Source organism: Cavia porcellus, unplaced genomic scaffold, assembly GCF_034190915.1.
Source record: "Cavia porcellus strain 051 isolate PalLab524CR breed Dunkin Hartley unplaced genomic scaffold, mCavPor4.1 scaffold_29, whole genome shotgun sequence".
Taxonomy (NCBI): domain Eukaryota; kingdom Metazoa; phylum Chordata; class Mammalia; order Rodentia; family Caviidae; genus Cavia; species Cavia porcellus.
The window spans coordinates 26549536-26566564 of NW_026947512.1; the positions used below are offsets into that span (position 1 = coordinate 26549536).

The window sequence follows — 17029 nt, forward strand, 5'->3', positions numbered from 1 at the left end:
TCTCTAATTATAAATGACATCTTCTTCATGATTTTTCTCTTTTTAAACTTTTTATCGGTACCAGGGATCGAACTCACAACTGCCTGCTTGCAAGGCAGGTGCTTATGCCGCTGAGCTAAATCCCCAGCCCCCTTCATGTTTTTTCTTATGACACAGGATTTCACTCTACCATGTTAATAAGTGCTAAGCTACCATAATTTAAGTCCCCATTTATCGTTGATTCAGGTCATTATATGCTTCAGATGAGCAGCACATAATTATGAACTTGATTATCTTTTCCCCTCTTCAAATGGAGACGCTTAAGTAGTTACTTCAGATTTCCTTAATTAAATCAGTACATGAACTAGAGGAATTTTGAATTGAAACCCACGTCGTGTTTGAATCACCAATGAAGAGGTGTCTCTAGCTTCTCTTCTGCCTATCAGAAACATAAACACCTATGATTTGGAAACATAACAAGTGTTTCCAGGAAATTTTGAACTTGAATTTGTGTGAAGATGTTTATATTCTTTATCTAAGAAATGAACAATTTCACAAACCAAGTAAGACAAACCTTTTAATAAGCATTTAACCTTTAATCAAGATTAAGTTACCCTTAATTGGATTTTCCTTCATAAAAATTTTTTAAATTAAATCTAATCTTGACAATTTCTAGTCATATTTCTGAAAAAATAAAACCCCTAATAATTCAAATATGGAGCAAATTCTTTGTAAAACAAGTATTAGAAAATAGAATTGACATTATAAAGTAAGTTTTCTGATATCAGAAAGTTAAACTGAACTTATCTTGTGAAGCACCTGCCCCAAAGATACACGGCTTTTATAACTTTATGAAGGTAGATTTGATCATGTTTCTGAATGAGTTGTCTCATGATGTATACAGATCTATGCTGTGAAGGACTTAAGGGAAGCAGAGTCCTAAAACACTAATAACACACTGGTTTCCATTCAGGGTTTGCCTTATTTAGCCATGAATAACCTCCAGTTTCAAGGCAAAAGCCACAAGTTGCAAACCATGAACACCAAAAAAACATGCTCCATTTAGAGCTGAAGATGGGGATTTGGGAGCAATTTTCAAAGAAAGATTCTTGCCCAGCATATTAGGAAACCCTGTGACTGGTTTTTAAAGCAGCCGTCTTCAAGCAGGCGCAGTCAAATATATTTGATGTTGTTTCCAGGTTTTGGGAACCACATAAAGCAAAAAGGCTGGGTACTAAATCACAGAAGTATGGGTTTAAATTGGAAACATGCACTTTTGTCATCACTGTTCAATGCAATGCAAAGCAGTAAAAATTTCACATTTGTTGGAAGTAGGTTGAAATTTGAAAAGTCATATTCACTCCAGAATTAAGGACAACTTCATGGTTTGAATCATATTTCTACAAAGCATACAACCAGGTGAAAGTTAATCATCATTAGAAGGATAATTTAAACCAAGATTCATGGGTCAATCTTTCTTGTTGATGATGATAGTACATGGTTGTGTCAAAAGAGTTTGAAGAGTAATCACAAAAGGCAGAACCAAATAATAAAAAACAAAAGCAATAAGAAGAGGAGGAGAAAGAGGAGGAAGAGTAAGATTTCTATCAAGTGAAGTTTTTTTTTTTTTTTTTTTTTTTTTAAATCTCTATGGTCAGTTGTTTGGGGGAATCTGAGAAATCTGAGACCTTTCTATTTATTTTCTGGCAATTTTATTGAGAACACTGAAGCGATGTGTATATACATATTTCAGTTTTACAGATAAAGTGCATTAATCAGTGGGACTGCTATGGGGGGGATCTGAAGGTGACATAAAAGGAAATCTTTCTCTGCATAAAGCCTGCTTATTTTGCAGACCCATAATAAGATGCATAGGAAAGAAGACTGAGAGAAAAGGAGTGTGGAATCAATTAAAATGTTATTGCTTCTCACTTGTCCTACTAACACTCCATTTTATATGAATAATAACAGGTGCAATTAAAGAGTTTAAATGATTAATTATCAAAATATGCCTGTGAGAGGTATGACGGCCATTTTTCAGATGAGCTCAGGTCACCTTGATGGAGCAGATCAGAAATTTAAAGGAGTTTGTCTTCAAAGCCTCCTCAAATGATCAAAGTTCCTCTTTCAAAGGGATGTTGAAGGTTTAAATGAGACATAACATATGAGGTATAGCAAGCTTTGTTGATATAGTTCTAGCCCTATAGCTCAAGGTGTGCAAAGGAGGCCTCGTTTTATTCTGTAATCACTGTAATGTCTCCTAGCTCTGCCTCTCCACACTGTGACTATCACTCTTTACTGCCTCTAATGCTAACTGGTAATAGTAATCACTCTGGCTACACAGGGTCAGGCTGCGGGACCGTCCCTCCCTCCATCTCGGAGGTAAGAGGATTTGTCAAACAGTAGTATGTATGAAGAAGCAAAACAGGGGCCAGGCTGACAGGTGATTTAAGTTACAGTCATTTGCCATTTCCTGATTCTGCACTTGCTGTGGCCACAGAAGCCACGTGTGAGGCCACGTGAAGGAGCCTTTCTGTCATGCCTTCTACTGCACGCCAGATGTGCCTTTCCCATGGGCTGCTCTGGGCCAGGACTGTCCTGTGGGCAGGATATAGGCCAGCTGTGTCCACTTTACATCGGACCCCCAGGTCTGCGTTTGAATCTAATAGCCCCAGAGAGAAATAAAGCATGTATTTGTGATATTTTATTAATAGTGTACTAATTATAGTTAGTAGGAAGATGAACAGTAAAGAATAAAAAACAATACAGACTATTTTATATTGTCTTAGATTGCCCCATGGATGTGAATGGTTTGGTCCATTCCCTGTATAACTAACCTTAGCAGCTCACAACACAGCTTGCTTATTTCTCCAAAGTCTGTGTAGTAATAGAGTATTCCATTTCTTGTGGCAGGTGGGTCACTGTGCACCTGCATCCAACACCAGGCTTTGCACCGCAGGCATGGCCAGAACTCTCTCTCCACCTGGTGTTTTCACCCAGGCTCCCTCGAAAGGTGGGGGTCTCCAGGCCACTTTTCAAGAGAGGCCAAACAGACGGTAAGTATCCAGGGCCTGACCTGAAACTTCACAGCTTCGTATCTGTGGTCTTCTGTGGACCCAACGCAGCCACCAGCAAGTGATTCAAGACAAAGGTTGACAGACTCCACCTACCATCTAATTTGCAAATGACACAAGAATTGCTGTGTTTATCTTCAAAACCAATCCTAACATGAATTGCAGAATACATCTGGTCCTAAAGGTGTACCGTTTGTGATGCAGATGCTGGACTGTCCTACTTAAAGTGAGGTCCACCTGTAAAAGATCATTCAATGTGGTCCTCCAGAGGGGTAACTTGGAAGCATTTCTGGCATAAAGATGTTGAATATTTTGCTTGTCCAAAGATACAAAAAATTGGCTCACCAGTGCATCTTGTGTTTGAAGTAGCCATATGGAATCATTCACTTACTCATAACTCACAAATTTTCTATACATACATATGTACATTTATTCCTATGCAAAGGCATAAACTAAGTACTGAACAAGGACTAATAACCAGGTTAATTACACATGTTTTCAACTTTATGATATCAACATTGGAGTTACTTCTTTCTTCCTACCTATGTTAATACCAATAGGATGAATTTACATTCTGTAATTTTTGTTTGTATGTTTTAACTCAGTTACTTGTACTTTTTCTTTTAGGAAGAATGCTTTTTGCCCTTTCCACTTAAACCTCTGTTTAGAAGTTATAATTGTAATGTGATGCAAAAATAAAATATGTCTCATGGCACAGTTCATTTCTGGGCAGCCAGACACATCTGTCTTCTTGAACTCATACTGAAGGCATTGTTTAATGTTGAGGGAAAAACAGAGATCAATACACTAGATAACCACAGAACCATGATGCTAGAGCATCTAGTTATAAAACACATACATCTTGGGTATATTGCTGGTGGCAGGTGCAAACTTGAACCTTCCCTCACAGTTTGTTAATTTATACAAGAAATATTATTATGTTTTCACTATAGATTAATCTGCTCTAGGTGAAGGACATTAACAAAACATCTTTTCTACATTTTATGTTGTTATCATTGGAAAAACCTTTCTTCCTGTGTTAATACCAATGGGGCCAAGTTACTCTCTCTTATTAAGTTTGTAATTTTTAAAACTCAGTTACTTGCATTTTTCCTTTTCCTGTGAAGTTCTTTCCCTTGTATAACTTAAATTCTAGATTAGTGAAACAGAAAACAGAGGCTGTACATACATAGTCTTAATTGGTAGTAAACAATACAGAAAAGAAAATAAAACAGAGTTCTGGAAGATGGGAGAAAACAGAGAGACTGAGTGGACAATTGTTTCGAACTCTCCTGAAATCACGGAAAAGGGGGTTGAGGGCTGGTTATTGTGTTTGGCAAGTTGAGAAGTCACTGAGAGGTGGAAAGAAAAGGTAAATTAGTTAAAGAAGGGATGAGGAAAGAGAAAGAAGAACGTCCAAGTGGACAAGTCTGTTACAGGTACTCTCCTGACTAGGGAGGTTGGGAATAGGTCATGGTAGAAGATTCCCTGTGAAAGAAAATGTGACCGCATGTTTGGTGCTAAGGAGCGTGGTTCGGACAGTGTGTGAGAGAGGACAGTTTGCTGAAATAGTGTCCTTCAGTGATTGGGAAGGATGAGTTTTTCTAGACCAGATTTAGAAACTGGTACTATTAAAAATTTTAAGCATATATTCAAAAATGTGTGCACACATTCCTGTTATGCTATCAGACCCATAGAAGGCCTGGTATTTCTTCTCTGTACCCTATAGTCTTGCACACATACCTTAAAGTGTGTACATCTCACTTTTGGATGCTTGCCTTCAGGTAATGTCATTGTTTGACACTGATTTATCAAAAATGAGTTGAAAGAAAAGAGCTTGATCTTTAATACTTGATAATTTAAATTTTCTTTCTATTGTGATTTCTGTGAAGAAGGTAGCATAGTTTATAAAGATTAATGACACAATGTAATCAGTTAAATGATACAATTCAAAGGGAAATTCATTCTCTGGCATTACTTTGGTCACATACAATGTCACATAAGGCTACGAAAGAAAGAAAGAAAAGTGGACAACCACATCTCAATTTTTATTTGTCATATTTTGGTCACTTTTTAAAACAAAAGTCATTTCCATGGGTTTTTTCGAATCCATGATTTTTGGAAAACAAAAGTATATCTTTCATCACAGCATAGAACTAAAATCTTTCACCATATGATCAAAGGAGTGAAAAGTTTATCCCCAAATCCCTTCGCTTCTGTGCTTAAAATAGTTGCCCTCTAGGGGGCAAACAAAATAAAGTTTCCAGGTTGCAAAGAGGAAAGAACTTAAGAAACAACCAGTGGAGATTTTTATAAAAGATCCTGCTCTCTGAAAGATGTGTTTGCTAATTAGGAAGTTGAAAGTAACAGCACAGAACCACTGTGTTGTCGTGACTAATATAATAAACCAATGGCATCAAAATGGACCATTGTGAACCATATGAAAATCTTTCCGGTGGTAAAAGAAACCTTTCCCCCAGTTCCAGTGTAACCCCAGGTGTAAACTAATGCATCTAGGTGTGTGTCACAATCCCTACTATGCAAGCATCACTTTCACTGCCTGGAGATCCCTTTCTCAGAGAGTCAGCAGTCCTTAGATCAGCCTCTCCATCGTGGGGGGCGGCGTCACGCTCCACATTTCCACTCGAGCACCCTCCTTTTCCTGAAGGCTGGGGTTGTAGGTTCCCTGAGTTGCCCTCTTGTTGGAGGCAGCAATAGAAGCAATCACAGCCAGCAAGAGGATGAGTAGCAGGACTGAAGTCACTGAGCCAATGGCGGTGAGAAGGTCCGAAGTCATGTCACCTGCCAACTGAAAGGACTCGAGTAAGTGTGATGTGAATTTTACAGCAAAGCTAAGGTCTAGGACAGTAGGACTACCCTGGAATGAAGACCCATCAGATCAAGCTGGTTCAGCTCAGTACTGGAAAAAGACCAAGGGATTAAGGATTCTCAAACCCTGTGAAAATGATCATATGTCCAACATCTAAAGTCTGCAATTTAAAAATGTGGTAAGAATATCTACTGAATTTGCTCAGTGTCATAATTTCAGTGACTGAGCTTGTTCAGGTGGCAGCAGAGCCAAAACAGGAACCTCTTTGTACGTAAAATCATTCTAACTTAATAGGAAGGCTTTATTTCCCCTTTTTCCCCAATGTTCTTATTTCAGACGTATAGAAAAGGAGAAGAGAGAGGAGAGAGAGGAGGGGAGGGAAAAGAGGAGAATGGAAGCATGAGGAAAAAGGAGAGGAGAGGAAGAGAGAGAGGAAAGCAGTGGAAAGGAGTGGAGAGGAAAGAAAAAATTTGTTTCAGTTTGAGAAAGGAAGCAAATTAGATAACTTGGGTCTTTTGGGAAAGACTCTGGAGAGGAAAAGCTAGCAAGATGTGCCGGTCTCCAAGGCCATTTCCACAGTCATCACTTTGATTTGGATTTGCTGTGACAGGTCAGTGCTTGTGAATGAAATAAGTTGTGAGCTCAATGCTGAACCCAAACATCCAGCAACAGAAAGAGGAGGAGCTGGTGCTGAGCTCTCCTGGGCGTTCCTGGCTCATCGTAGTCTGTTTAATACTGATTCCAGTATTTACATAGCACTTCAGCTTTTCCACTCTCTGTGTCCCATTATCAAACTGATTTACCGTTACAAACAGAACCTTTGTTTTAACATCATAGGCAGTTTAAACGTCTTTGCTATCCTTAGTCTTTTTTCTCTGTGTTTTTGTTCAAATCATTATATAGTTAACATAATACAGAAATGTCTTCATCATTGATTAAGTGCTCATCAGTTTACTCACTTAACATTAACGATTTTCTATGGGCTGGGAAATAAAATATATAAAGATAAACGAGAATTTGGGATCTAGATCCAGATTTTGGGCATAAGACAAAAAGAAAAGATACACAAGTGATATCGTGTTATGATGTCATAAATAATTGTACTGAGCTGCAGGTCGAGTATGACTGGAATGAAGCATGTAATTCTTTGAAGGATGAATCAATGATGCTCAAGTACGCTAAACAAAAAATTCCATTTGGATGTAACTATTTGAAAAAACAACAAAGGAACATTATATTCCTTATAATTACAGGAAACAGTAGGACACCCAGTGTGAGCAAAGCTTTTCATTGTCCCTGAAGTGTATGTTTGAACTGGGAAAGGATTTAAAGAGTTGATGAGAAATAAAACTATAAAAGAAGTGAATCTTTTCAGGACATTTGCACCCCCAAAATTTCATCTGTTCTGTGGTCATCGTGGAATCATAGAAGATGCTTAAACTGTAGCATAACATGGTTAGATCCATGTCTTAATCTGGCTCTGAAGAGGATGAGAGCGAAAGTGGGGAAGAAATTGTAGATAAAAAACAGTTTATTAGCCATGATAAGAAATGACGTATATCTAAATTTTGCAAAGAAGTGAGAATTGAAGGAAAAGGATGACAGAGAGATTTTTGGAATAAATACTACATCGTTAAAGGAGTTAACCATATGAATTGGGATGTAATTAATTGAAACTGAACACCAAGAGGAAAAATAAATTTGTATGCATTCAATTGGGAAAATCGAGTTTCCAGTATCAACAAGGTGTTCACAGACAGTATTAACTATCCCATAATTAGAAATATCATAATTACTTCCTCTCCTCCTTTTCATATAGTTATAAAGAATTTGAGCCACAACAAATTATCACCCAGCCATCATTGGAACTTTTGGAGAGAAATATATAGTATTACAGAATTCAACAGTTTTTGAGAGAAATAATTTAACTGAGCTGGCGATCATGTTCCCCATCCATACTGTGTGTTCATGCTTTTTTGAGTACCTACATATTTTATCAGTAGCGATAACTATGAGCTGGGAAAAATGAGTCATGGAGCTGGTTTTCAAAGGCTAAAATTCTATGAGAAGGAAAGATTAACCTTTCGTTATTTTCCAGCTATCTTGAGATAATGCATATTCTTGTCCCTAGATGTTGGTTTAATCTTGGTCTGTCCAATAAATTGTGTTTTCTTTGGGAATAAATGACTCTTCTTTTGGATGAATGAGTTGGGATATGTATGCGCATGAAGACAGAAAACAAATCATTTTGTTTTTCCCTGTTGTTTTTTTTTTGTTTTTTTTGTTTGTTTTTTTACTTTTCTAGGCCCTCTCTTCTTCATTAGGATCAAAACTGATCACACTGGGGAAAAAGAAGACCACCTAGACCGTCTCATACGCTAAACTGCAAATGGAGCGCAGAGAACTCATGGGGAGAGTCCCATGCTCATTTTTGTTAGTACCATTATTCTGGTGGACATGGACAGCTGATTTACTTCACTTATCCTGTGACCTGTGAGTTACCAAGAACTTTGTCCACATTGCTTCACTGCCCTCAGAAATATAGTAAGAATGAAAGCAGATTGAAGGACTGGGATGTGGCTTCATCTTTGCTACCCAAACCCGAATCATTAAGAGCTAGCACATAGACTTAGAGGCCTGGTTTGGTTCACGTCTTTGTCACTTACTTGTGCAATCAGTAGCAATTTATTTCATCTCTCAGAGACTTATTTTAATCACTTCTAAAATGGATATTGTGTACCCCAACAAATGGGATCAAATGAAATCCAATGAATGTGAAATACATTAAAGCACTGCCTTTAGTAAATGCTTAATATACAACAGTATGTTGAGAGATATTAATGAACAATTTACTATTATTGCTAATTCAATTTTTTATAACAATAAACCAGAACTACCTAAGTGCCTTTTTTAGTTTGATCAATGGAGCCAGTCTATAAACCTAAAATTAAGTTTTTAATGAAATAGTTTCCCTAATGGTCAAATAAGGGATGTTAAGATTTGGGGCAGTTGAATGAGGAGTATTTACAAAGAACTTCTTGAGTGTCCTTTGGCTCTGAATTCCCATGGCTGAATGACCTTTTTGCTCTGCTGTTCTTCAACTATGTTTAAAATGTACAGCTCTGGGATTAATCTTTCTAAAATTAAAAGCCTAGTGATACGTGAACTGATGATACAGTCCTCAAGTGTGGGAAAAGACCTATTTGAATGGCTTGTGCTTCTAACTCTGTGCTTTTGAACAACCTTTTCCTCAAAGTAAATACCCCCAACTTCGCAAAAATTACCATGAACAATTAATTTTTTAGAAAATGATATGCTCCAATCTATATTCAGTGATGTTAATGTTTTCAAAGTATATCTGCTGTATATAAATAATTCAATGTGATTATTTTGAAATCTATAGCTGTAGAATGAAATAAATTTCTCATTTGTTTCTCTAAAAAAGGGCTCCTTCTGAAATATTGATAGGGTTGTGTCCTATCTAGAATCCAATCAAGATTATTATTATGCTATTCTGAGGTATAACTGTCCAAACATATTTTGCAACCTTTCACCTGATAACTGTGTGTTAGAATAAACTGAAAGGATGTATTAATACATTTTTAATTCCATAAAAGCAGTTCTATACTGCTTATTTTGAAGGGGTACTGAAAATAATACATATTTGCTCAACAAAGAGAAATGAGTTTGTATCTGGTTTTATCACTTAATATATTTAGTTTCCCTACCCATCGAGTGGAAACAATAATTCCTATATTTGAGAATTGTCCAAGAATGGTAGCATTCAGGTGTCTAAATAGCCCTTGTGGTGCTTAGGTACAGGAAAAGAACTCGGTCCCTGTTACTGAATTCATTCCCACTGATCACCCATGCCCTGCTGATGTTCCTAAATCCTACCACCCCCGACTCCTCTGTGAAACACCTGCCTCTGGAGCTGAACCAAGGTTGCAGGATGTCTTACACCACCCTCTGCACACTCGGGCACAGATAGATGGAGGGAGTGTGGTCTGGGCCCATTATCATCAGCTCTCCCTTTATTAATTGATTGTATAACAGTTCATCCTATTTTGAAAGAACAAAATGAGTTGGCTTGTTTGGGAAAAAAGTGAGACAATTCTATCGCTATTATCAGGAATTGCTTATCAACCAGGACCGATGACTGTATTTGAAAGATTTTGGAAACAATAAAAAGATCAAAGGAGCACCTCCACCCCCCAAGATATAAAGATTGACAGGATTTTGGGGAAAGCAGACCTCACATTTTTAAAGGATGGAGGTGAAACTTTAGAGCTTTGACTCAAAGTGAGGAAATTCAGGAACTTAGGCTAATACCACTGAGGTCTTTCTCTCAGAAACTGGGTTGTATAAAATTAGCAGAAATTTGTTTGTGGTTAAAAATGGCGGCTCTACTTGGAGTGAAAATTGGCCACAGAAAACACCACAGTGGGGTGAGTTGCTTCAATTCTTTCTGGAACTCAGAGTCATGTCAGTGATGTCATGTAGGACTATGTGGAAATATTTTAAGATGGGAAGTTAAATTGTTGTATGTGTTCATTGATTATAGGCTGCCTTCCAGCTCCTGCGTGTGTGTTTTCAAAACTAGTTTGTATATATTTGATGTTTGTGATATTCTGTGTCACATAAGTAACCAAGGCCATTATGTACTCTTATGAAAATTAGTACCTAATGTAAAAACTACTTTAAACCTGGGTTTTAATATATCATTTAGCATATCACATTTCAAAACCAAAATAATTTTAAGTATCATTTCCTATGTTAAAAAAAATCACAAAAGGAAAGGAGTATTTCTCATTTAAGATTTCAGAGAGCAGTTGTGATGAATTACTATTGCAACAAATAGATTCTATTTTGTGGATGGTAAAAATCTCCCACACAGACCTGAGTCCTTGAACTGTATCTTATCAGTGAATTGGTAGAAACAGTCGTTTCCATAGTAATACTGAATATGTGCCAGAATTTTGTTTTTAAATTTAATATTGCAACAGTGGCCAATTTTAACAATAATATACTGTCCACTTAACAGTAACCAGGGGGTGGGAGACAATGTACTGCAAAACTGGAGAGAACTTGGAAAGTGTCCTGGCATAAAACAGGACAATTTAGCTCTAAGAGAAGGCGGGAAGGTGAAGAAACTGAGGGGTCAGAGGCCTGCTTTACCTTCCCCAGTGCAGGGACTGACCATGGGAGTGGAGGGGAGGGGCTCTCAGACCCAGGGCGTCCTTTTCTCCTTGGCACTGACAGTCCCTTGACTGGCAACACACAGGCTCTCCCTAGGATTGCTGGGGACAGCACACAGTGAGCTCCAGCCACTTCGGGAGGGGCAGTCCTGCAGTCCTTTGCTGAAAACAGAAGGAATGTGTCTTTTCGGTAAATTCTCACCCAGGGTTGCAACGCCTTACAACTCTGCTGATTTGGAGGCTGTCAGGATATTGGGAGGAAAACTCTGGCTGAGATGGGTAGCTCAGGGAACCCCACCCAGGAACCTGTTACCCTGAAATCTCATTATTGATTTCTGTATTGATTTCCATACTGGGCCCTGCTGAAGAGGTTGGAACAGGGCCTAGAAATCTCCTGGGGGAAAGCTGGAGATAAATGGGAAGAGGAACTGATAATCTAGCACAAAGACACAAGTCTGAGTCGCAGCTGCGATCAAACCAGTACCCATTTTGGTGAAGTAACCCAAGCACAGCCTGTTGCTCTCGTCGGTCTTTAGGGGAAAAGTTCAGTATACTAAGACCTGAGTTGTGCTGACATTGGTCATAAAAGGGCGCATCTATTCCTGCATTCAACAACTAACGATCCAGCAGGTACTCTGCAGAAGCACAATGCTCGCTAGATATCCACTGGTGAGCCCAAAGAAACCTGCCTATTCCAGCCTCAGTCTGTGATTCTTGCTCTCATGTTTCCTGGCTCTGTTCCTACACTGGATCCCAGATGGAGGAAGAAGTGTACAAGCTGCTAGACGTTTGGAAACACTGCTTTCACATTTTTCTCTCTGGAAGCAGGTGGTGTAAGTGATATCATTGTTTTCCTTGGAACACAAACCCTTGTGAATACAACTTATCTCTCTTCTCTCATGCAAGAACCAGGTCCCAGCAGTGCAGACTCAGATTCCATTGTTTTGTAATATGTTGTTTAATGATGGTAGTTAACCATTTCTTCTGACCCTGCAGTCAGGTGTTTGCCAGATGTTTTAAAAGCAGAAATCACCTAATTCTCCAAATAATCCAGCTAGGTAGGTATCACTATTTTGTGTCACCTTCTCAGCAAGACCTTCCTGGCCTGCCTTCACTGCAGTCACCATGAATGCTGGCAAGCGGGAAGTGCCACATGACAGCTAACTTGTTCATGTTTCTCCCCCTGCAAGGGCAACTCTGTTAAGACAGAGGTGTTGGTCTGCTTGTTCCCACCTGTCCTTGCACCTGGGTGTCCCTCTAACACCTGAACAGTTTCTGTCCTGCAGAGACACTGTCACAACAGCCACCACCCAAAAGGGAGTTAAAAGGGAAGGAGCCTGGCCTGCAGCACACAGCAAGCTGCAGACTTTCTCACCACAGAATCTCTGCCTTTCAGGAGTTTTGCCTAACGCAGACCTCAGCCTGGGCCCAGCGGAGGAATAGAAGCGGGTTGTGCTGTGGCTGTCTCTGAAGGAGAGACTCAGCTCTGAGATGCTGCTAGCAAACACCACTGTGACAATGGCCTGAGGTGACCACAATATGAGGGCCCGAAGACGGTTGCAAATTATTCCTCATGGTGAAATTAGATGCACACCATCTATTTTTTTCCTGTTCCTCATATCAGGAATAAAAACCTCACCAAGTGACATAAGCAGAACACACTTATGAGGATTAAAAGAAAATAAAAGGCAGCGACCAGTTTTCATTTCCTATGTACGAATTACTCCTTTTGTCTCTGTTAGAAGCACAACTCAACACTCTCTGGATCCATTTTGTTCTCAGAAAACCTGGGTGGACATTTGTGCTTGCGCTGCCCTTTTCTCGTCTTTCTTCCTATGTTAGAATGTAGCGGTTGCCAAAGATTTCAGGCGTATAAACCACACAGCGCTACACAGAGCACACTGACTCTTCGGCCCAATCCCTTTGGCGCCTCACAGCACCAGCACAGAACCACTCACAGCCAAGGCCTTTGCATTCTGGTCAGATGTCTAGTTTGGGTTTTGTTTTTGATTTTGATTTTGTTTTCATTCCCCGTCCCGTTCCTGGCCTAAGCCATGTACCTTTGACTTGGATGATTAAACTGCCTTCTTGTAACTTTTTTCCCCTGAGAATCTACATCTCTTACCTAGCCCTCTAGGGAGAAGAAAGAAAGAAAAGGAAAGAAAGAAAGAAAGAAAGAAAGAACTAAAGTCAGAAGGCCATGGAAAGTAACTACATCAAATCAACCATTTAACACCTAAAATGCTAATTTTTAAGCGAAGACTCTGTTAATGAGCTCACATTTCCTTGGGAGGGTACAGTCTACTACAGCTAGAACTCTCCATTCCAGCCAAGCAACTCATACCTCTCAACTTTTTGGAACACTACTCAGTCTTTTTCTGACCTTTGCAAAGTCTCCCCAGGCAAAGTGCGTGACTCTGGGTTCCTCAGGTCCCTTTTACAATGATGTCCAGGGCCAGCATATTACTGAGAAGACCTTTAGCTGTGCTATATGGCTTGCAGGGTGTACCCGAACGTCTTGTTACCGCTCCTTGTGAGTCAAGTCAAATATTCCACTTCTCCCATTAGGACTGGAAGGAAAGCATGTCTGTTGTTATTGGGATTTTCCAATAATACAAAATGCAGAGCTTTGCACAAAGTGAGTGATTAGTTGTTATTGACTGACACACTTGTAATGCTCATTGCTCTGTTTAATGCATTATTAATTTTTTCAGTTGAAAGAAGGGTTCTACATAGCACAGAAACTTTTTGATGGTGAAAATCATTCACTCAATACAGTTTTACTTATGCCGTTAAAGTTTCAGAGAGCATACTCAGAGGTCATAGTCATTTTGTTTAAAAAAAAAAAAAAGATTATCTCACTATTTAGTGGTAGTGCCTGGGGTTGGAAGAAGCTATATAAACAACCACTGTTCTGTGCGGGAGGCTTTGGGTTAGAGGCAAGTATAAAGAACGCAAGGAACCAGGAAGGGCGACTTCCTGTAGCCTTAAATTCTTCATAGAAAATGTCCAGAGGACGAAATAAAGAGGGAGAGGGTACTTTAGGCAGAAGGGAACACCATGACCCAGTTTTTGGGAGAACAAGAAGCGTGGCTGTGGTGCTAACTTCCAGCTTGCCTAGGGAGCTTCATAGAAGGCTAAGTCTCTTAGGAGAGCCATAAATGCAGGCGTGGAGCGGTAGCCCACAGCCAGGAAAGCGTTTGTCCAGCCTGGATCTATAACCCGTCTGGATGCCATTCCTAGCACCTTTATTCCTTCTGCCTCAGTGAAGCAGCAGGTAATTGCATGGACATTGTATGTTGCCTCTGTCCTAATCCATGTGACCTGGACCATTGGATGAAATGTACCAGCTTTATTATGTTAATTCTTCTCCTGTGTCCTGCTAATCTACTAAAGATTTTAATATTTTTATACTCCATCTCTGACATAGTGCTGTACATAGATTTTAGAGAATAGTTGATACATGTGACAGTTAATTCATTGCAAAAGCAAGAGAGTATTTAGAGGCAAAGGTATTAAAATACTCAAGGGAATACTAAAATACATGACAACTACATGCAATTGATGGTGTCTTGCATTTAAAAAAGCAGTAAAGGCATTATTAAGACAACTGCAACATTCTGCATAGGGATAATATGTGAAATGTTAAGTTTTTTGAATGTGATACTACATTATGGTTGTAGAAGGAAGTCCTCTTTCTTTGGAAATACTTGCTGAAATATTTAGTGATATAACATTATGATATCTGAAACTTCCTTTCCACCAATTCAACAACACAAATATATGTACATAAATATAGATAAAGATAGCAAACTGTTAAAAAAATTTCAATCTGGCTATATAGGCGGATATACATAGATATATGTTCGTTGTATCTTTTTCTCTGGTTTTCTGTAGGCTTTTTCCAAAAAAATAGAAAAATAATATTTTTAAAAATGATTTTTATAGTTAACATCTCCCCCACCCATCTCATTTGCAGTTATTGTGGTTCTATGACCCTTTCCCTGTCTATTCCAGACCTTCCCAGTTCTCTCTCATCTATATATTTTTGCACAATAAATCTTTGCGTTGATGTTCAGGTTTTTTCTTTAGTTACTAAGGAAAATCACATCCTACACTAATTTTCTCATACATTTGGCCCTCACCTTGTCTGCCAGCACCCAGAACCGTGTCCAGCACACAGTGGATATTCATAGATCTGCTCGTGTTACCACTGTTGACTTGAAACCCATGTGTTGATTTTCTCATTTGGATTTCTACTTTCTGACTTTCTTCAGCTGGTTGAAGGCTGTTATTAATTCATTTCCACATTATGCAGAAAAAAGAATTCCAAATCCCTGACATCCTTATGGCTTATCACCTATTCCTTCAGCAAAGGTAATCTAGTCTGTGTTATCATATTTACTGCCCCCAAATCAAAACCAGTTGCCAAAGTAATGAAGGCCTATAGGTTTCTGTTGACTTAATCCATGTCAAAGGAGCTTTAGGAGCATATAAGGATAATTTGACTAGTAAAAAGGAAGCCATAAAAATGATCAAAAAGCCAATAGATATGCTGAGAACACCAAGCTTATTTTGCTGAGGATTTATGGTCAACTTATCAGAAAATTATTTGGTCAGAGTCTTCATTCAAATAAGTCCCTCTATAATTCAGCAAAGATTCCAGCCTCTAAAAAATACAGCCTCTTATAATGAGATACCCTGGTAACCCCTAACGTACAGCACATGTAGTCTAATTTTCAACAGTTGTGAGACTGCAGTAAATCCAGTTTCTGAATAGCTAGTTTCCAATATACCTCGGCCCTGCATTAAATTATCAGAGCATGAACTGCACTGGATCAGGGCCAGCGGCATCATCCCTTCTGACATACCTGCATAAGTGTTTATTAATCAAATAGAGTTTAAATATGCGACATGCCCCAGATGCAGCAGCGGCAACTCCTGCTGGGTCCCACTTCAGCAGAAGCGGATGCAAAGTCATCGAGCTCTGCTGTGCCCTGTCACTTTTGCCCCAAACCCAACCCTTCAGGTTGTATTTTATTGACCAGACTCAAATTGGCTCCTCTCATGGAGGTGATAAAGTGTAGCATCAAGTCACCCATGTAAAATGCATTACTTTAACTTTGACGGCTTGTCATTGAAGCCCTTGTTTATATAATCTATTGTGCCATTTACTCTATTCTTATTTTAAAAAGTAAACATAGACATAAGAACCCTTTCTTCCAGTGTTTTGTTGATGAATGTCTATACCCAAGCCTTCCCTTAAATAATATCAGAAGTAGCCATTTCTATTGCCACTGTCAACTTACATCAAATTACCAGACTCCCAGGTTTAAACTCTGCCTTGTGGAAGATAAAAGATACACATCAAGCTGTAATGGGAAACTTTTCACTGCCAGCCTTCTCTCTTCCAAATAGCTTGTGATTGCTAATGTCTGAAGAGGGGGATCTGGAGGAGGGACAAAGCAGCGAAGATCTGAAATGAGCACTGCTAGAACTATGAGCTTGTCACAACTTTAAAACGCCTAAGTATCAGGTAGCTAGCTACGGTGGAAACTTTCGCAATTGTGAGAACTTAGTGAAATAGCATTTAGTTTTATAAGTAAAGAGCTCTCTCTGAAGTCAGCTTTAAAATTCTAAATAAACCATTTGGTAAAAATCTAGAATTTTTAAAGTTAGTAAGATTGGGGGAAAAACAGCACATACATTTGACTTTACTAATGGTTTGCCTAAAATGCCCAAGCACATAACTAAGAGAAAGTATATATTTACTACCGAGGCATTGAAAGTATCCCTTCTTAGAGGAGACCAAAATAAGGGCTAAGAGCATTTTCTTATTGGTTTAAAAATAAAACTTAACTTAAATTGGTTAATATGTAAATTAAGCACAAAATTGAAGAGTTCATTATAAAATCAGATCAGATAATATAGCTGAAATGGTTATTTTA

General features: G+C 38.8%; 1 protein-coding gene across 3 annotated transcripts in view; it reads right to left on the reverse strand.

Annotated features, from left to right (window-relative positions):
* Positions 1-5080: 5080 nt before the first annotated feature.
* Positions 5081-17029, reverse strand: part of Crb1 (crumbs cell polarity complex component 1) — a 190372-nt gene continuing 178423 nt past the window's right edge. For all 3 annotated transcript variants that reach the window (XM_063239652.1, XM_003474709.5, XM_063239651.1), the window contains one exon: positions 5081-5862. In XM_063239652.1, the coding sequence (XP_063095722.1) occupies positions 5647-5862 (216 nt within the window). In that variant the 3' untranslated portion in view covers positions 5081-5646. The remainder of the gene's footprint in view (positions 5863-17029) is intronic.